The 22,343-nt window shown below is 39.4% G+C and overlaps 1 protein-coding gene across 1 annotated transcript in view; it reads right to left on the reverse strand.

Annotated features, from left to right (window-relative positions):
- The window catches only part of insra (insulin receptor a), a 159,999-nt gene that overhangs the window by 21,124 nt on the left and 116,532 nt on the right, over positions 1 to 22,343 (reverse strand). The window contains exons 4-8 of the mRNA XM_007236326.4: positions 6,550 to 6,689; positions 3,015 to 3,159; positions 2,385 to 2,599; positions 1,832 to 1,958; positions 1,259 to 1,509 (exon numbers count right to left, since the gene is read on the reverse strand). Of these exons, the coding sequence (XP_007236388.3) occupies positions 1,259 to 1,509; positions 1,832 to 1,958; positions 2,385 to 2,599; positions 3,015 to 3,159; positions 6,550 to 6,689 (878 nt within the window). The remainder of the gene's footprint in view (positions 1 to 1,258; positions 1,510 to 1,831; positions 1,959 to 2,384; positions 2,600 to 3,014; positions 3,160 to 6,549; positions 6,690 to 22,343) is intronic.

Below are 22,343 nucleotides of genomic sequence, written 5' to 3' on the forward strand. Positions count from 1 at the left end.
AATGAAGATCCCCAGAACTTTGGATAAATATTCCTTAGACTAACGTGACAAAAATGGAACTTTTTGGAAGGTGTGTCCTGTTATATCTGGTGCGAAACTAACACATAATTTCAGAAAAAGAACATGATATTAAATGTAAAACATGTTGAGGGAAGTTTGATGATCTGGGGCTGCTTTGCTGCTTCAGGGCCTGGACACCTGCTGTAATAGATGGAACCAGGAATTCTGACTGTTTACTGTTTAGGAGAATGTCCGGCCATCTGTTTATGATCTCAAGCTGAGGTGGGCTTGGAAACTGCAGCAGAACAATGATCTAAAGCACACAAACAAGTCCACCTCTAAATGGCTTAAACAAACTTAATGAGGGTTTTGAAGAAGCCTAGTAAACGTTTGATTGAGACGCTGTGGATGACCTTAAACAGGATGTTTATGCTCCAAAACCCTGTGTGTGAAAAAAAGTGTGTGAAAACAATCCTGTAAAGAAGAGTGAACCAAAATTCCTCCACAGAGATGAAAGACTCAGTCAGTTGTCAGTAAGGCTTGACTGCAGTTGTTGCCGCCAAGAGTGGCACAACCAAGTTATCAGGTTTGGGGAGCAAACACTTTTTCACACAGGGCTAGATTGGTTTGAGTAGGTTTTTTTCCATTAATAAACAAAATGATCAAAAATAATCATAATAAATTTTTGTATTTACCCAGGTTATCTTTGTCTGTTATTAAAGTTTGTTTGATAACTGGAAAAATATCAGAAGGACAATAAAGCAAAAACAAAATAAATCTGTAGGAGGCAAATCCTTTTTCACAGCACTGTATATACATATATCAATAAATGGCCTTATAGATTGTCCTCATACCCTAAGTTCTCACACAGTGACACAGAAATTGAATGACACATGCACACACACACACACACACACACAGAAGAAGCAAACATTACACTAAAAGGCGACTTGCTTTCAGATGCTGCCAACCAGCTGCAGGAACAACAAGAAGGAAACGGAAATGGACTGACTAGGAGTTAAAATGAATGAAAGATGCTCTTTCATTCTTCTGTGTCTTTATCTGCAAGTACTCATCACTGCTTCTGCTAAAACAAAAGCAGTCATGGCTGAATTTTTAAGTGGTACAGAATGCATGGGACAGACAGGACAGGACAGACAGAACTTGGAAGGGAAATAAATAAAAAGAAATAGCAAGCATCACATAATACATCTTCTAAGCTGATAATCTGTCTCTTTAAACAGGCGAAGGATCTTACTGGTGGCATTGGTGCGGACGTAGATGATCTCGCTCTTGGCTCCGTGGACCTGGTGTTCGTCTGAAGCAGAGAGCTGTGTTTTCACCATGATTGCATATTGGGTCCAGGGCTTTAGAGCCAGTATGAGGTATCCTGGCTCCTGCTGCTCTTTACCGTCTGTGGCTCTCTGTGGAGGATCCACATCTGCAATTACCCAGCTGTTGGAGCCGCATGCGTCTTGCCCATCAAACTCGGTCACGTTTTTGTATGGCCTGGACACGAGACAGAGCACAACGCAGTTTTACACACTATTAAACAGAACGTAATTCAACTCTAGGCTGAATGTGTGGGGCTAAACTGCCTGTAGACTAGATGGGTGGGGCTAAAATATTCTAGGCTGAATAGGTGGGGCTAAAATGGTGTAAGTTAAATGGGCGGGGTTAACTGTTGCAGGCTAAATGGGCTGTGTGAATGCATGGCCTAAAATAGCCTTAGTACATGAGGAATTGGACTGTGCTTGATATAGCTGATAGTAATTCATTTAAACACAGCTGGGAAGTGAAAGAGCTGACCCTGGCAGTCAGGGTCACTTACGCATCTTTGTAGAGAACCATGAAGCCCAGCAGGTCTCTGAAGTCCGGAGGCCAGAACGGCTCCCATTTGATGATGATTTTGTCGGAGAGAGTGCGGATCGTTGTGAACTTCAGCACCTGACTCTCACCTGAGGAACCGAAACACAACAATGCAAACATCAGCTCCAGAGGAAATCAATCTAATCACTGTGGATATTAATTAGGGGAGTAACGGCTTTAATTTTTTGACTGGGATAAAATATATGGAATGGAATTTCATGTAGTACTGAAAAAGGGTTCTTTAACTTACAAATTTAAGCATCCAAATGACTCTCTGAATTGGCATTGTTCTTAATAGAACCGGTGACCTTACTTAAGAACCCTTTAAGAACCGCTTTAATTGTAGGGTGCAACGGATCAGAAATTGCATTAAATCAAATTTAAATTCAATTAAATTCAGAGAATAATCATAACGAAACCAAAAAAAAACATAAAAGTAAAATAAAAGTATTCTTAGAATGTCCAGAGAACCTGACAATTAAAGTATGCTTCTGTGTGTTTGTGTGTTTCCTCACAGGAAGCCTGGTCTCCGTTAGTCTTGGTGGCGATGTCGTTTTTGACGTGCCGGTTCTTGGTCCCGGTGACCTCCTCCATCTTGCGTATCTCAGCCATGCAGAGTTTGGAGTTGTGGTGGAAGAACATGCGACCCTGCTGGATTGTCAGGTTGTGCTTGGACCAGTCCCAGAGCTGACGCAGGTTCTGATTATCCAGAGCGTAGAAGGAGTAGTTCCTTTAGGAGATAAAAAATAAAGATCACACAAACTTTCATACTATCAAAAGAATCCAGCAGAGCTGTGGAGTTTAATATCAAACAATCAGCCTTTATTTAAACTCGGAGTACATTGAGGATGGTCCTCACTTACAATGTTGCCGAGCCAATATGTAGGGAAGGGATTGTCAAAGAAAAAGAATAAATAAATAAAGAGACCTTGCATTTTAATAAGATATAAAAGATATAAAAAAAATAAGATATTATACAAAGAAGATAAAGCATTTTTTTTTTTTTGTAAGAATCATAAAACCATGGGTAAGGAAATTAAAGGTCAAGACAAATAAATTAAACTAAGCACAAAGTAAAAAAAAATCTATAATAATAATATAATAAGCAATAACCAAAACCAAAAAAATATGAGCGGTGGCCTTACCCCACTTCCTGCACTTCACCACGGATGAGTCGGAGTTTGCGGAGGAAAGAGAGAGACACGAGGGCGTACGATCGACGGACAGTGAGATAGCCTGTAATTTCCTCTAGCTGACCCAGGTTAGCTTCCAGTTCTGCTGCTATGTTATCTAGAACAAAAAGCAAAGAAGAAATAAAAAATGCAGCACTGCAGGAATTATGTGTAAAGATAATCATCATTTATATTTTACAAAATAAAGCACAGTATTTTGCCTCTGGCAGTTGTTGGCTTGTGTTGCCCACACTGGTATAACTAAATTCATAAACATTATAACGTAATAAATGTCACAGAGCGTAAAGGATTTAAAAAACATGAATTAAACACATCATGGATAAATCTCTGTATGAGTATTGAGAGAAGGGTTTTTTTGAGAGATTCTGGGGGCGTGGTTTGGAGGTTTTGGGGGCGTGTTTACAGAGATTGTTGACAGGTTGAAAGGGCTGAAAGAAAGGACTATTTTTGGCAACTGAATAACTTAGCAATTATGGAAATGTACAATAAATTATTTGGCTTATAAATTTCTCAATTACCAAATTAACAAAGTACTTAGTGAACTGCCTTTAAGGTTGTCTTCACACCTTTAGTTTATTTCTCTGGTCCGAATCAGTTGGTGAGTTTGTTTACTTTGAGCTTTACAAGCTTTTTTTTCCCTCGCTTTGGTTTGGTTTCACAGAGGCACAAAGCTAAACGCACCAAAACGTGCCCCAACAAACCATGCAAGCACAATGCCAGGTCAGAGCTGTCAATCTGTAAGCAAGAAAGTAAATATAGCAAGAGGCTCCAGAGTATATTTGTGCAGTACAAAGTGACTTTAATACTGAACACGGCCGATTAGTTGTGTGGCGTGAGCATCGAGAGCTACATACTGTGACACAGATTAGCAGATTTGAAGCAGCAGCAGCAGAGCTGGCACTATATAGTAGGTTCCTCTCAATATTTCTTCTTCTTAATGCAAGGGAGTTTTTTTTCTTGCCACTGTGTCACTATAATAGTTGGCATCTCTGTGGTGCTGCTCATAAGAGGCGTGGACCTGTTTTTCTCTGTAAAGCTGCTTTGTGATAACTACTGTTGTAAAAAGTGCTAAATAAATAAAATAAAATTAAATAGAATAGTAACTGTAGTTATGATCAGGGTAATTAGTCAGGTTAAACTGGCACTGAACAGCAAGTTAGCTCAAACATGAGGAGAATGTTTGTTAGTTGGGTCACATTAAGGTCAGAACACTCTTTCACCACAAGTCGACCCCACCGGACCGAGACCACCTCCTCTTGTGGTTGTTGGTGTGGTTGTTTTGGTCTGCACCAGAGTGCGATTACTGTTTTAACACCTGCCAAAATGAACCGTACCAACAACAAAAACGAACCAGAGTCTGATTTAACTGAAGCAAATAGTACTGACTAAATTACACCCAAGATTCAGTTGCTAACCGAAAATAAAGACGAAAGACGTTTTTAACCATATCAAAATGATACCATATACCGTATTTTTCGGACTGTAAGGCGCACTTAAAAACTTTTAATTTTCACAAAAATTGACAGTGCGTCTTATAATACGGTGCGCCTTTTGTATGGATTTTACTCGTCAGGTTGTAAGGAGCAGTAAACACACACTCCGTGCAGCGTTATAGAGAGTTTCAGTGCTATACAGAGTCCAGAGCCGTGCAGCTCCGAGGCTGAGCAGCAATAGCATTAGCTAGATGCTAACCGCTAAGCTAGCTAGCTTATTCACTGAGATCAGTATTATCTAAATTTTACTCGTCAGGTTGTAAGTAGCAGTAAACACACACTCCGTGCAGCGTTATACAGAGTTTCAGTGCTATACAGAGTCCAGAGCCGTGCAGCTCCGAGGCTGGAGCAGCAAATAGCATTAGCTAGCTTATTCACTGTTCAGAGATCAGTATTATCAAAATTTTACCCGTCAGGTGTAAGGAGCAGTAAACACACACTCCGTGCAGAGCCGTGCCGCTCCGAGGCTGGAGCAGCAATAAATAGCATTAGCTAGATGCTAACCGCTTAGCTAGCTAGCTTTTTCACTGTTCAGAGATCAGTATTTTCTAAATTTAGCACTTTTAATACTGCTGGAGCAGTATTATTAGAGTTAGATGCTAATCGCTAAGCGTTCACCGTTCAGAGGTGAGTTATCGGCCTGTAAGTCTGTGCTGCTTTGCCTGGCTAGCATTAGCTAGATGCTAAGCGCTAACTCTCTCAGAGGTGAGTTTTATCAGCCTGTAATCTGCTTGTTTACCGTGTTAAAACAAGCTACGGGGGACGAATCGCTAGCTAATATCTCACTGTCTTACCAGAACACGCAGGATTACTCAGTGTAACGCTGTCGTTTAAGTTTGGGTTAACTTTACTAGTTTAGGTGACTAGCTAGCGTGCTAGCGGATAGCTATGCTAACGCTGGTGCAGCAAGCCTTAGTGGACATCTGGAAATCTAAGCTTACTGTAAATAAACTGAAGCACGTTACTCACCCAAATAAACAGTTTTCAGGAGAGGAATCTGTGTAGATTAATATCCAGCACTCGTTTGACTTTGAAAGAGCTATATTTTGTATACTGAGACGCTCCACCGGCAAGCGACCACCCCCGGTGGGGGAAGGGAAACATGGCGCCACCCCTGTTCACTTTGATATAGGCACCCTTTCTAGTGTCACTTAACGCGCCTTATAATGCGATGCGCCCTATGTATGGAAAAATAGCAGAAAATAGGCGTTCTTTGATAGTGCGTCTTATAATACAGTGCGCCTTATAGTCCGAAAAATACGGTAATTTTGACCTTTTCTACAAATATAATAGAAAAATAACTTTGACAATTAATCTGTGGTTAACTTGAATCACAAATCACTTCTAGTTAGCAAAAGTACCATGCATGATTAAATCCCCAATTAATTAATTTTAAGTATCCAGCTAATATTACTGATTATAGTCGACTAAGTTAAATAGTTATATAGTTAAATGGTAATTGCACCTCTATTCTAAGTCCAGTGCTAACCACATTATGCTAAAATTTCCTGTTACATACTAAAGAATCACATATCACATAAATGATACTAAAGTGTTTCCAATTTCAACTTTAAATACGTCTTACATTACTTTATTAAAAGTCTCATTTGAGACCTTTTAGTTTTTCACTCATTTTGCGGTGCTCTGGTTCTCTTGTTTCAGGCTGATTAAGTTTAGGTGAAGATTAGTGGGCGGAAAAGAATGACAGGATTTCATCTCTTACTCGTTAATATTCAGGGCATGCAAACGTATCGCTAGGTGGCCGAGGCCATGAATCCTGATTTACAGGTTGATGTCAGTCCAGGATTTTTACCTGACTCTTCTTTTTTGGACAATTTTTTAATTGGCTAATGCAGGCAATGGAGTAGAAGAACAGTTTCATGTGCAGCATAGTAGTTAACTACCATATTTTAAAAAGAGTAAGTACTAAATGGTTCATAGTGAAATGACAGGGCAGTCCCTGATCTAGCCTAATCCACCCCTACATGACGTACTTCCTCCTCGGATATTGATGACCAGACTGCCGTTCAGAACCGTGCAGCCTCTGAGCCCCTGTGCTGCCGTCACAGAGTCCACTGTCTTCAGTCCCATACACACTTTAGGACACAAACCAGCACACGGGGTACAGTTCAACCTGCAGAGAAAACACAACACGGAGGTTATGAACACATACACACACTGCAGTGTTTGTTTTAATGCAACAGTTTTAATACACTTGAATCTGTTTTCATTGCAGATTTGCAATTCTAAAGAACTGTGAGATCAGATTTACCTCGCACATGGAAACCCACACAGTAGGAATAACCAGCTCTCTTCCAGTGCACAGATCTAGGCATATGTTAATAGACTATGTATTTGATATTTTAAGCATTTGGCCAGTTTTAATCCTTTGTTTTTACCACTGTACTCTAGCTGAGTTCCCTCTAGTGTCCGTTAGGGGATATTAACGGAAACGATTCCCATCAGGTCGCAGTGCGTAGCTTTTCCTCAAGATATACATCTATTTTCTGAAGCTGCGCACAAGCCTGAATGTTCAGTAATCTCTGATAGAATTGCTGACGTAGTTTCTGACACGGTATGAATCACTCATGTTATGTACACACGCTGCATTCAAAAGTACAGGATGTTTTTCTTCCTTCACTGTGAAGAAAGGTACTGAGGTGTCCCCAAAAATCTAATGGACAGTATGTGCATATGGTCAGCAGGGACGCTGGGTCAAGCTTTGTGTTCCACAAAAACAAAGGAGTTCTCATATATTATGACGGGTTTCTATTTTCAGGAGCGTTTCAAGAGGATTTGTCGGGACAATTATGTGCTGTTCCTGTCAGGGCCGGACGACTGTGTTACGCAAGTGTTCAGTGTTATTTCTATTTTTGAAGAAAATCCCTGGCAAGAGAACTCCTAGAGCAGAGGTCCGGACCCAGATGCTGAATCTAAACGGACCTGGACCCAGAACTGATTAACTACTGAGAACGATTTCATTTTAATGGAGCGTTTGTTCTAAGCACTGTTACTTTTCTAGCCTTTAGAATACAGGTTTATCATATATGTCACTCCTCAGCCAATCACAACTGTTCATTATAATTCAAGCTGTGACTCCATAGAACAACACACTAGCATTTAAGAGACATAAACAGCCTACAAATGGTTGCATTAACTCCTCCCTCTGACTTTGACTGATCCTGATCACTCTCTTCTTGAGGCTCCTTCCACCAATTGTGTTGACGCCTCTCTCTCTGAATGAAATTTTTTGCTCTGACACTCCTTCCCCTGATTGGGATTGCTTCTATTGACATTAGTTCTAATTCCCTCTGACTGTGATTTGTACTAATATTCACTTTGTTCCTTCTGAGTCTCTTTCCCTTGGCCCCTAATTGTAGTTATTAGGGGTTCGAGCACGTAGTGCTAGAAACCCTATTGTAATTGTTCTGATTATTATTAGGGGTTCGAGCACGTAGTGCTAGAAACCCTATTGTAATTGTTCTGATTATTAGGGGTTCGAGCACGTAGTGCTAGAAACCCTATTGTAATTGTTCTGATTATTAGGGGTTCGAGCACGTAGTGCTAGAAACCCTATTGTAATTGTTCTGATTATTATTAGGGGTTCGAGCACGTAGTGCTAGAAACCCTATTGTAATTGTTCTGATTATTATTATTAGGGGTTCGAGCACGTAGTGCTAGAAACCCTATTGTAATTGTTCTGATTATTATTATTAGGGGTTCGAGCACGTAGTGCTAGAAACCCTATTGTAATTGTTCTGATTATTATTATTATTATTCTTATTCTTTTTCTGCCATAGAAGTGATTGGGCAGAAGAAACCGTAAGGCCTACAGGGCTGAGACTTGGTCATATGGTAGTACTTCTCACCGCTACTCAGATTCAAAAGATGAGCCCGATCGGCCTCAAGGGGGCGCTATTGCGAAGGTCAACGCGTTAGGCCTCGTAACTGCCACGCCCTGATAGCTAGAGCAAAAATTCTTGCATTATATGATTCCTTGGTTAATGTCAAATCAAAAAGGTCAATAGAACCACTAAGCTCCGCCCACTTAGATTTTTTGCTATTTAGCATAATATGCAAAACCTACTTTTGAGAACTTGTCCTAGGGTCATTGACCAATCTTGTCATATTTGGTGTTAAACAACTCAGCAGAGTCCCAAGCTCAATAATTATCGAAAAAATTGTGAAATTTGTAAACAATATGGCCGCCATATGCAAATTAATCTTACCGTGGCACACCCAAATTTACTCTAACAGCTGTAACTTTTGAATGCTTAAACCTACACTAATGCCACTTTAGAACTTTGATGCCAACATGATTCTGAGGTAGCCTGTCAATCTGTGTAGACATACGCCCCCAGGGGGCGGAGCCAAAGCTAAAAATCTGTTTCTCAAGAACCATACAAGCTTTGTAGCTCTCCTTTGGCATGTATCATCTATGGCCTATGTCCTAATGTTTTACAGAAGGAAAATTTGATATGCAAATTTTTGCGATCGTTATTAGCCAATCAGATTCCAGCAAGCTTTTGACATGCTAAACAATGACCAATCAGGACGATACTTATACCCTACATGTATCTCAGGGCCTTCTATCATCCTTTAAAATATGGCGTTGATTGGCCTCAAGGGGGCGCTATAGCAGAAAATCAGTTATATCTAAAGGTACAAGTGGCCTAGGCTTGTTATTCTTTTTGAGTTGTATACTTTGCTGTAGCCTTTACAACTTTGTAATTACATGTGTTTACCAAAAATGCAAAGATTTTCATCAGTGGCCAAAAGAGTAAAAATTGCACTTTTCGAACTTGTCTTTAAGTCCTTAATCAATCAAAACAAATTTGGTCTTTATGCAATCTTGAGACCCTGTAGGTAAATAATTATCAAAAACATCTTGACAATTTAACTACTTGAGGCCCATAAACCTTGATCAAACATGTACGTGAAAGCCTTTTCAGAGTTATTTGGCCAAAACTCTGTCAAAGTTTTAAACAGGCCAAAACTGTTGAAGCTACTAATTAACAATGACATTTCAAGCACATGTGCCAAGTATGAGCCAAATAAGTCTTCAGTAGGCTCTACAGTGAAAAAATAACTATTTTCAATTTATTCTATTTATCGCTATTTTCCAACCTAAATGGACAGAAGACAGGAACCTTTCACCGTATCAACACACAAATTTACACACATATATAGACTGAAAATCTGATCTTGATTGCAAATTGTCAGCCAAATCGGACATGTTTTGCCTCTACAACGGCTGGAAAACTACAGCGATTTTGTAGGCCTCAAGCCTGTATTATCGCTTTTTTCAAATCTAAATGGACAGAAGTCAGGAATCTTTGATCCTATCAACACAGAAATTGACATACATATATAGACTGGTATTGTGATCTTGATTGCAAATTTTGAGCCAAATCAGATATTTTTTGCCTCTAATATGGCCAAAGAGCAACAGCCGTTTTGTAGGCCAAAAGCCTGTATTATCGCTTTTTTCAAGCCTAAATGGACAGAAGTCAGGAACCTTTGACCCTATCAACACACAAATTTACACACATATATATACAGACCACTTGATCATGAGTACTAATTTGGAGCCCAATCGGACTTTTCTTCTCTTTTTAATAAATAGAAACACACTGATAGGGAATGTTCTGTCTTACTTATAGAGTGATAGATTTCCAGCAGGTTATATGTGGTCTCTTGCTGCGCTCTGGTGGTCATTTGGTGAAACAGCTACAGGTGAATTATTCTATATTAAAGCTCTGCTGAACTTATTCAATCTTGCTTGTCTTGCTTAATTGAACATATTTATCCTTCTTGTTCATGCTGGTCAGCCACCTGGGTCATTCTTGTTTATGTTCCACCCACTTATTGTTTTTTTTTATTTGCATAATATGCAAAACTTACTTTTGAGATCTTGTCCTTGGCTCCTTGACCAATCATGACATGTTTGGTATCAAACAGTTCAGCAGAGCTTACTCCTCAATAATTATTAAAAAAATATTTACATTTATAAACAATATGGCCGCCATATGCAAATGAGTTCTACCATGGTGCAGTAAAATGTCTTTAACACTTATAACTTTTGAATGCTTAACCTGACACTAATACCACTTCAGTCCTTTGATCATTACATGATTCTCAGATACCCTGTCAGTTTAAGTAGACATACACCCCCCCAGGGGGCGGAGCCAATGCTCGATAGCTGTTTCTCTAGAACCATACAAGCTATTAAGGTCGTCCTTGCCAATTATCATCTATGGCCCATGCACTAATGGTACACCAAATGAAAATTTGATATGGACACTTTTGTAGTCACTATTAGCCAATCACATTCCAGCAAGCTTTTAACAGGCTGAATGTTAATCAGGTCAAAACTTATGTACTATTATTGATATTATTGGTTATTAATATGTGCCCTTGTCATGCCTCACTGCTAGGCTCTCCGAATGCCCACTAGAGTGCAGCAAGAGACCCCATAAAACCTGCTGAACACTACAGCTCAATTTATCAATGCATTTCAACTAGTTTTCTCACACCACTCATCTAGCATTGTCATTATGGTCTTTATGGTCACGCTGGTCACCTAGCTTGGTTATGCTGCCCATCCAGCTAGGTCATTCTGGTCATTCACATTGGTCATTATGGTCCTGCTGGTCATTCAGCTTTGTCATCATAGCAATGCTGGTCATCCAGCTTGGTCATACTGGCCAAACACCTTTGCCATGCTGGTCATCCAGTTTGGTGATGCCAGTCAACCAGCAACATGTTTTAAGCCTAACTGGCCTCCAGGGGCCTCTTTGTCTGTAACGCTCGAACCCCGTAAATCGCCGCTTGCGGCTATATTTATTATTATTATTATTATTATTCTTATTCTTTTTCTGCCATAGAAGTGATCGGGCAGAAGAAACCGTAAGGCCTACAGGGCTGAGACTTGGTCATATGGTAGTACTTCTCACCGCTACTCAGATTCAAAAGATGAGCCCGATCGGCCTCAAGGGGGCGCTATGGCGAAGGTCAACGCGTTAGGCCTCGTAACTGCCAAGCCCTGATAGCTAGAGCAAAAATTCTTGCATTATATGATTCCTTGGTTAATGGCAAATCAAAAAGGTCAATAGAACCACTAAGCTCCGCCCACTTAGATTTTTTGCTATTTAGCATAATATGCAAAACCTACTTTTGAGAACTTGTCCTAGGGTCATTGACCAATCCTGTCATATTTGGTGTCAAACAACTCAGCAGAGTCCCAACCTCAATAATTATCAAAAAAATTGTGAAATTTGTAAACAATATGGCCGCCATATGCAAATTAATCTTACCGTGGCACACCCAAATTTACTCTAACAGCTGTAACTTTTGAATGCTTAAACCTACACTAATGCCACTTTAGACCGTTGATGCCAACATGATTCTGAGGTAGCCCGTCAATCTGTGTAGACATACGCCCCCAGGGGGCGGAGCCAAAGCTAAAAATCTGTTTCTCAGGAACCGTACAAGCTATGAAGCTCTCCTTTGGCATGTATCATCTATGGCCTATGTCCTAATGTTTTACAGAAGGAAAAATTGATATGCAAATTTTTGCGATCGTTATTAGCCAATCAGTTTCCAGCAAGCTTTTGACATGCTAAACAATGACCAATCAGGACGATACTTATACCCTACATGTATCTCAGGGCCTTCTATCATCCATTAAAATATGGCGTTGATTGGCCTCAAGGGGGCGCTATAGCAGAAAATCAGTTATATCTAAAGGTACAAGTGGCCTAGCCTTGTTATTCTTTTTTAGTTGTATACTTTGCTGTAGCCTTTACAACTTTGTAATTACATGTATTTACCAAAAATGGAAAGATTTTCATCAGTGGCCAAAAGAGTAAAAATTGCTCTTTTCGAACTTGTCTTTAAGTCCTTAATCAATCAAAATAACTTTGGTCTTGATGCAATCTTGAGACCCTGTAGGTAAATAATTATCAAAAAAATCTTGACATTTTAACTATTTGAGGCCCATAAACCTTGATCAAACATGTACGTGAAAGCCTTTTCAGAGTTATTTGGCCAAAACTCTGTCAAAGTTTAAAACATGCCAAAACTGTTGAAGCTACTAATTAACAATGAAATTTGAAGTACATGTGCCAAGTATGAGCCAAATAAGTCTTCAGTAGGCTCTACAGTGACAAAATAACTATTTTCAATTTATTCTATTTATCGCTATTTTCCAACCTAAATGGACAGAAGACAGGAACCTTTCACCCTATCAACACACAAATTTATACACATATATAGACTGATAATCTGATCTTGATTGCAAATTTTCAGCCAAATCGGACATGTTTTGCCTCTACAACGGCTGGAAAACTACAGCGATTTTGTAGGCCTCAAGCCTGTATTATCGCTTTTTTCAAATCTAAATGGACAGAAGTCAGGAACCTTTGACCCTATTGACACAGAAATTGACATACATATATAGACTGATATTGTGATCCTGATTGCAAATTTTGAGCCAAATCAGATATTTTTTGCCTCTAATATGGCCAAAGAGCAACAGCCATTTTGTAGGCCATAAGCCTGTATTATCACTTTTTTCAAACCTAAATGGTCAGAAGTCAGGAACCTTTGACCCTATCAACACACAAATTTACATACATGTATATACACACCACTTGATCATGAGTACCAATTTGGAGCCCAATCAGACTTTTCTTCTCTTTTTAATAAATAGAAACACACTGATAGGGAACGTTCTGTCTTTCTGATAGAGTGATAGATTTCCAGCAGGTTATATGTGGTCTCTTGCTGCGCTCTGGTGGTCATTTGGTGAAACAGCTACAGGTGAATTATTCTAAATTAAAGCTCTGCTGAACTTATTCAATCTTGCTTGTCTTGCTTAATTGAACATATTTATCCTTCTTTTTCATGCTGGTCAGTCGCCTGGGTCATTCTTGTTTATGCTCCACCCACTTAATTTTTTTTAATAAATTTGCATAATATGCAAAACCTACTTTTGAGATCTTGTCCTTGGATCCTTGACCAATCATGACATGTTTGGTGTCAAACAGTTCAGCAGAGCTTACTCCTCAATAATTATTTAAAAAATCTTTACATTTATAAACAATATGGCCGCCATATGCAAATGAGTTCTACCATGGTGCAGTAAAATCTCTTTAACACTTTTGAATGCTTAACCTGACACTAATACCACTTCAGTCCTTTGATCATTACATGATTCTCAGATACACTGTCAGTTTAAGTAGACATACACCCCCCCAGGGGGCGGAGCCAATGCTCGATAGCTGTTTCTCTAGAACCATACAAGCTATCAAGGTCGTCCTTGCCAATTATCATCTATGGCCCATGCACTAATGGTACACCAAATGAAAATTTGATATGGACACTTTTGTGGTCACTATTAGCCAATCACATTCCAGCAAGCTTTTGACAGGCTGAATGTCAATCAGGTCAAAACTTATGTACTATTATTGATATTATTGGTTATTAATATGTGCCCTTGTCATGCCTCACTGCTAGGCTCTCCGAATGCCCACTAGAGTGCAGCAAGAGACCACATAAAACCTGCTGAACACTACAGCTCAATTTATCAATGCTTTTCAACTAGTTTACTCACACCACTCATCTAGCATTGCCATTATGGTCTTTATGGTCACGCTGGTCACCCAGCTTGGTTATGCTGGCCATCCAGCTAGGTCATGCTGGCATTCACATTGGTCATTATGGTCCTGCTGGTCATTCAGCTTTGTCCTCATAGTAATGGTGGTCTTCCAGCTTGGTCATACTGGCCAACCACCTTTGCCATGCTGGTCATCCAGTTTGGTCATTATGGTCTTCCAGCTTGGTCAATATGGTCAACAAGTTTGTCATCCAGATTAGTCATGCTGGTAATCTAGCTTGGTCTTCACGGTCATGCTGGTCATCCTCATCCAGTTTGGCGATGCCGGTCAACCGGCAACATGTTTTAAGCCTAACTGGCCTCCAGGGGTCTCTTTGCCTGTAACGCTCGAACCCCGTAAATCGCCGCTTGCGGCTATATTTATTATTATTATTCTTATTCTTTTTCTGCCATAGAAGTGATCGGGCAGAAGAAACCGTAAGGCCTACAGGGCTGAGACTTGGTCATATGGTAGTACTTCTCACCGCTACTCAGGTTCAAAAGATGAGCCAAATCGGCCTCAAGGGGGCGCTATGGCGAAGGTCAACGCGTTAGGCCTCGTAACTGCCACGCCCTGATAGCTAGAGCAAAAATTCTTGCATTATATGAATCCTTCGTTAATGGCAAATCAAAAAGGTAAATAGAACCACTAAGCTCCGCCCACTTAGATTTTTTGCTATTTAGCATAATATGCAAAACCTACTTTTGAGAACTTGTCCTAGGGTCATTGACCAATCCTGTCATATTTGGTGTCAAACAACTCAGCAGAGTCCCAACCTCAATAATTATCAAAAAAATTGTGAAATTTGTAAACAATATGGCCGCCATATGCAAATTAATCTTACCGTGGCACACCCAAATTTACTCTAACAGCTGTAACTTTTGAATGCTTAAACCTACACTAATGCCACTTTACACCTTTGATGCCAACATGATTCTGAGGTAGCCCGTCAATCTGTGTAGACATACGCCTCCAGGGGGCGGAGCCAAAGCTAAAAATCTGTTTCTCAGGAACCGTACAAGCTATGAAGCTCTCCTTTGGCATGTATCATCTATGGCCTATGTCCTAATGTTTTACAGAAGGAAAATTTGATATACAAATTTTTGCGATCGTTATTAGCCAATCAGATTCCAGCAAGCTTTTCACATGCTAAACAATGACCAATCAGGACGATACTTATACCCTACATGTATCTCAGGGCCTTCTATCATCCATTAAAATATGGCGTTGATTGGCCTCAAGGGGGCGCTATAGCAGAAAATCAGTTATATCTAAAGGTACAAGTGGCCTAGGCTTGTTATTCTTTTTTAGTTGTATACTTTGCTGTAGCCTTTACAACTTTGTAATTACATGTATTTACCAAAAATGGAAAGATTTTCATCAGTGGCCAAAAGAGTAAAAATTGCTCTTTTCGAACTTGTCTTTAAGTCCTTAATCAATCAAAACAAATTTGGTCTTGATGCAATCTTGAGACCCTGTAGGTAAATAATTATCAAAAAAATCTTGACATTTTAACTATTTGAGGCCCATAAACCTTGATCAAACATGTACGTGAAAGCCTTTTCAGAGTTATTTGGCCAAAACTCTGTCAAAGTTTAAAACATGCCAAAACTGTTGAAGCTACTAATTAACAATGACATTTCAAGCACATTTGCCAAGTATGAGCCAAATAAGTCTTCAGTAGGCTCTACAGTGAAAAAATAACTATTTTCAATTTTATCTATTTATCGCTATTTTCCAACCTAAATGGACAGAAGACAGGAACCTTTCACCCTATCAACACAGAAATTTATACACATATATAGACTGATAATCTGATCTTGATTGCAAATTTTCAGCCAAATCGGACATGTTTTGCCTCTACAACGGCTGGAAAACTACAGCGATTTTGTAGGCCTCAAGCCTGTATTATCGCTTTTTTCAAACCTAAATGGACATAAGTCAGGAACCTTTGACCCTATCGACACAGAAATTGACATACATATATAGACTGATATTGTGATCTTGATTGCAAATTTTGAGCCAAATCAGATATTTTTTGCCTCTAATATGGCCAAAGAGCAACAGCCATTTTGTAGGCCATAAGCCTGTATTATCGCTTTTTTCAAACCTAAATGGACAGAAGTCAGGAACCTTTGACCCTATCAACACACAAATTTACACACATATATATGCAGACCACTTGATCATGAGTACCAATTTGGAGCCCAATCGGACTTTTCTTCTCTTTTTAATAAATAGAAACACACTGATAGGGAATGTTCTGTCTTACTTATAGAGTGATAGATTTCCAGCAGGTTATATGTGGTCTCTTGCTGCGCTCTGGTGGTCATTTGGTGAAACAGCTACAGGTGAATTATTCTTAATTAAAGCTCTGCTGAACTTATTCAATCTTGCTTGTCTTGCTTAATTGAACATATTTATCCTTCTTGGTCATGCTAGTCAGCCACCTGGGTCATTCTTATTTATGCTCCACCCACTTAATTTTTTTTTAATTTGCATAATATGCAAAACCTACTTTTGAGATCTTGTCTTTGCCTCCTTGACCAATCATGACATGTTTGGTGTCAAACAGTTCAGCAGATCTTACTCCTCAATAATTATAAAAAAAATCTTTACATTTATAAACAATATGGCCGCCATATGCAAATTAGTTTTACCATGGTGCAGTAAAATGTCTTTAACACTTATAACTTTTGAATGCTTAACCTGACACTAATACCACTTCAGTCCTTTGATCATTACATGATTCTCAGATACCCTGTGGGTTTAAGTAGACATACACCGCCCCAGGGGGCGGGGCCAATGCTCGATAGCTGTTTCTCTACAACCATACAAGCTATCAAGGTCGTCCTTGCCAATTATCATCTATGGCCCATGCACTAATGGTACACCAAATGAAAATTTGATATGGACACTTTTGTGGTCACTATTAGCCAATCACATTCCAGCAAGCTTTTGACAGGCAGAATGTTTATCAGGTCAAAACTTATACACTATATATGGGTTATTTATATGCCCTTTTTATGCCTTGTGTTTTTTGAATTTAAGAACTGAAGTTGTTTCACAAAATGCCCACTAGAGTGCAGCAAGACACCACATAAAACCTGATGAACACTACAGCTCAATTTATCAATGCTTTTCAACTAGTTTACTCACACCACTCATCTAGCATTGTCATTTTGGTCTTTATGGTCACGCTGGTTACCCAGCTTGGTTATCCAGTTTGGTGATGACGGTCAACCAGCAACAGGTTTTAAGCCTAACTGGCCTCCAGGGGCCTCTTTGCCTGTGACGCTCGAACCCCGTAAATCGCCGCTTGCGGCTATATTTATTATTAGGGGTTCGAGCACGTAGTGCTAGAAACCCTATTGTAATTGTTCTGATTATTATTATTATTATTATTATTATAGTTCTTATTCTTTTTCTGCCATAGAAGTGATTGGGCAGAAGAAACCATAAGGCCTACAGGGCTGAGACTTGGTCATATGGTAGTACTTCTCACCGCTACTCAGATTCAAAAGATGAGCCCGATCGGCCTCAAGGGGGCGCTATGGCGAAGGTCAACGCGTTTGGCCCCGTAACTCCTACGCCCTGATAGCTAGAGCAAAAATTCTTGCATTATATGATTCCTTGGTTAATGGCAAATCAAAAAGGTCAATAGAACCACTAAGCTCCGCCCACTTAGATTTTTTGCTATTTAGCATAAAATGCAAAACCTACTTTTGCGAACTTGTCTGTGGATTTTTGACCAATCCTGACAAGTTTGGTGTCAAACAACTCAGCAGAGTCCCAACTTCAATAATTATCGAAAAAATCTTGAAATTTCTAAACAATATGGCCGCCATATGCAAATTAATCTTACCGTGGCACACCAAAATTCACTCTAACAGCTGTAACTTTTGAATGCTTAAACTGACACTAATGCCGCTTTAGACCTTTGTTACTAACATGATTCTGAGGTAGCCTGTCTATCTGTGTAGACGTACGCCCCCAGAGGGCGGAGCCAAAGCTAAAAATCTGTTTCTCAGGAACCGTACAAGCTATCAAGCTCTCGTTTGGCATGTATCCTCTGTGGCCTATGTCCTAATGGTCTACCGAAGGATATTTTGATGTGTGAATTTTTGTGGTGGCTATTAGCCAATCAGATTACAGCAAGCTTTTGACAGGCTAAACAATCACCAATCAGGACGATACTTATACGCTACATGTATATGAGGGCCTTCTATCATTCATTAAAATATGGCGTTGATTGGCCTCTAGGGGGCGCTATAGCAGAAAATCAGTTATATCTAAAGGTACAAGTGGCCTAGGCTTGTTATTCTTTTTGAGTTATATGCTTTGCTGTAACCTTTACAACTTTGTAATTACATGTCTTTACCAAAAATGTATTGTTTTGCATCAGTGGCCAGTAGAGTAAAAATTGCACTTTTCGAACTAGTCCCTGGATATTCAACCAATTAAATCAACTTTGGTCTTTTCACAATCTTGAGACCGTGTAGGTAAATAATTATCAAAAAAATGTTGGAATTTTAACTTTTTATGGCCCCAACACCTTGATCAAACATGAACGTGAAAGCCTTTTCAGAGTTATTTGGCCAAAACTCTGTCAAAGTTTAAAACATGCCAAAACTGTTGAAGCTACTAATTAACAATGACATTTGAAGTACATGTGCCAAGTATGAGCCAAATAAGTCTTCAGTAGGCTCTACAGTGAAAAAATAACTATTTTCAATTTATTCTATTTATCGCTATTTTCCAACCTAAATGGACAGAAGACAGGAACCTTTCACTCTATCAACACACAAATTTAAACACATATATAGACTGATAATCTGATCTTGATTGCAAATTTTCAGCCAAATCGGACATGTTTTGCCTCTACAATGGCTGGAAAACTACAGCGATTTTGTAGGCCTCAAGCCTGTATTATCGCTTTTTTCAAATCTAAATGGACAGAAGTCAGGAACCTTTGACCCTATTGACACAGAAATTGACATACATATATAGTCTGATATTGTGATCTTGATTGCAAATTTTGAGCCAAATCAGATATTTTTTGCCTCTAATATGGCCAAAGAGCAACAGCCATTTTGTAGGCCATAAGCCTGTATTATCACTTTTTTCCAACCTAAATGGTCAGAAGTCAGGAACCTTTGACCCTATCAACACACAAATTTACATACATGTATATACAGACCACTTGATCATGAGTACCAATTTGGAGCCCAATAGGACTTTTCTTCTCTTTTTAATAAATAGAAACACACTGATAGGGAATGTTCTGTCTTACTTATAGAGTGATAGATTTCCAGCAGGTTATATGTGGTCTCTTGCTGCGCTCTGGTGGTCATTTGGTGAAACAGCTACAGGTGAATTATTCTAAATTAAAGCTCTGCTGAACTTATTCAATCTTGCTTGTCTTGCTTAATTGAACATCTTTATCCTTCTTGGTCATGCTGCTCAGCCACCTGGGTCATTCTTGTTTATGCTCCACCCACTTAATTTTTAAATTAGCATAAAATGCAAAACATACTTTTAAGATCTTGTCCTTGGCTCCTTGACCAATCATGACATGTTTGGTGTCAAACAGTTCAGCAGAGCTTACTCATCAATAATTATTTAAAAAATCTTTACATTTGTAAACAATATGGCCGCCATATGCAAATTAGTTCTACCATGGTGCAGTAAAATGTCTTTAACACTTATAACTTTTGAATGCTTAACCTGACATTAATACCACTTCAGTCCTTTGATCAATACATGATTCTCAGATACCCTGTCAGTTTAAGTAGACATACACCCCCAGGGGGCGGGGCCAATGCTAGATAGCTGTTTCTCTAGAACCATACAAGCTATCAAGGTCATCCTTGCCAATTATCATCTATGGCCCATGCACTAGTGGTACACCAAATAAAAATTTGATATGGACACTTTTGTGGTCACTATTAGCCAATCACATTCCAGCAAGCTTTTAACAGGCGGAATGTTAATCAGGTCAAAACTTATATACTATATACGGGTTATTTATATGCCCTTTTTATGCCTTGTGTTTTTTTAATTTAAGAACTGAATTTGTTTCACCAAATGCCCACTAGAGTGCAGTAAGACACCACATAAAGCCTGATGAACATTACAGCTCAATTTATCAATGCTTTTCAACTAGTTTACTCACACCACTCATCTAGCATTGCCATTATGGTCTTTATGGTCACGCTGGTCACCCAGCTTGGTTATGCTGGCCATCCAGCTTGGTCATGCTGGCCATTCACATTGGTCATTATGGTCCTGCTGGTCATTCAGCTTTGTCCTCATAGTAATGGTGGTCTTCCAGCTTGGTCATACTGGCCAACCACCTTTGCCATGCTGGTCATCCAGTTTGGTCATTATGGTCTTCCAGCTTGGTCAATATGGTCAACAAGTTTGTCATCCAGATTAGTCATGCTGGTAATCTAGCTTGGTCTTCACGGTCATGCTGGTCATCCTCATCCAGTTTGGCGATGCCGGTCAACCGGCAACATGTTTTAAGCCTAACTGGCCTCCAGGGGTCTCTTTGCCTGTAACGCTCGAACCCCGTAAATCGCCGCTTGCGGCTATATTTATTATTATTATTATTATTATAGTTCTTATTCTTTTTCTGCCATAGAAGTGATTGGGCAGAAGAAACCGTAAGGCCTACAGGGCTGAGACTTGGTCATATGGTAGTACTTCTCACCGCTACTCAGATTCAAAAGATGAGCCCGATCGGCCTCAAGGGGGCGCTATGGCGAAGGTCAACGCGTTTGGCCTCGTAACTCCTACGCCCTGATAGCTAGAGCAAAAATTCTTGCATTATATGATTCCTTGGTTAATGGCAAATCAAAAAGGTCAATAGAACCACTAAGCTCCGCCCACTTAGATTTTTTGCTATTTAGCATAAAATGCAAAACCTACTTTTGCGAACTAGTCTGTGGATTTTTGACCAATCCTGACAAGTTTGGTGTCAAACAACTCAGCAGAGTCCCACCCTCAATAATTATCGAAAAAATCTTGAAATTTGTAAACAATATGGCCGCCATATGCAAATTAATCTTACCGTGGCACACCAAAATTCACTCTAACAGCTGTAACTTTTGAATGCTTAAACTGACACTAATGCCGCTTTAGACCTTTGGTACTAACATGATTCTGAGGTAGCCTGTCAATCTGTGTAGACGTACGCCCCCAGGGGGCGGAGCCAAAGCTAAAAATCTGTTTCTCAGGAACCGTACAAGCTATCAAGCTCTCGTTTGGCATGTATCCTCTGTGGCCTATGTCCTAATGGTCTACTGAAGGATATTTTGATGTGTCAATTTTTGTGGTCGCTATTAGCCAATCAGATTACAGCAAGCTTTTGACAGACTAAACAATCACCAATCAGGACGATACTTATATTGTACATGTATATGAGGGCCTTCTATCATCCATTAAAATATGGCGTTGATTGGCCTCTAGGGGGCGCTATAGCAGAAAATCAGTTATATCTAAAGGTACAAGTGGCCTAGGCTTGTTATTCTTTTTGAGTTTTATGCTTTGCTGTAACCTTTACAACTTTGTAATTACATGTCTTTACCAAAAATGTATTGTTTTGCATCAGTGGCCAGTAGAGTAAAAATTGCACTTTTCGAACTAGTCCCTGGATATTCAACCAATTAAATCAACTTTAGTCTTTTCACAATCTTGAGACCGTGTAGGTAAATAATTATCAAAAAAATGTAGGAATTTTAACTTTTTATGGCCCCAACACCTTGATCAAACATGTACGTGAAAGCCTTTTCAGAGTTATTTGGCCAAAACTCTGTAAATGTTTGCGGTATGTCAAAAATATTACAGACACTCATTAATAATGACATTTGAAGCACATTTGCCAAGTATGAGCCAAATACGTCTTCAGTAGGCTCTACAGTGAAAAAAAAACTATTTTCAATTTATTCTATTTATCGCTATTTTCCAACCTAAATGGACAGACGACAGGAACCTTTCACCCTATCAACACACAAATTTACACACATATATACACTGATAATCTGATCTTGATTGCAAATTTTCAGCCAAATCGGACATGTTTTGCCTCTACAACGGCTGGAAAACTACAGCGATTTTGTAGGCCT

This window comes from Astyanax mexicanus, chromosome 8, assembly GCF_023375975.1.
Source record: "Astyanax mexicanus isolate ESR-SI-001 chromosome 8, AstMex3_surface, whole genome shotgun sequence".
NCBI lineage: Eukaryota > Metazoa > Chordata > Actinopteri > Characiformes > Acestrorhamphidae > Astyanax > Astyanax mexicanus.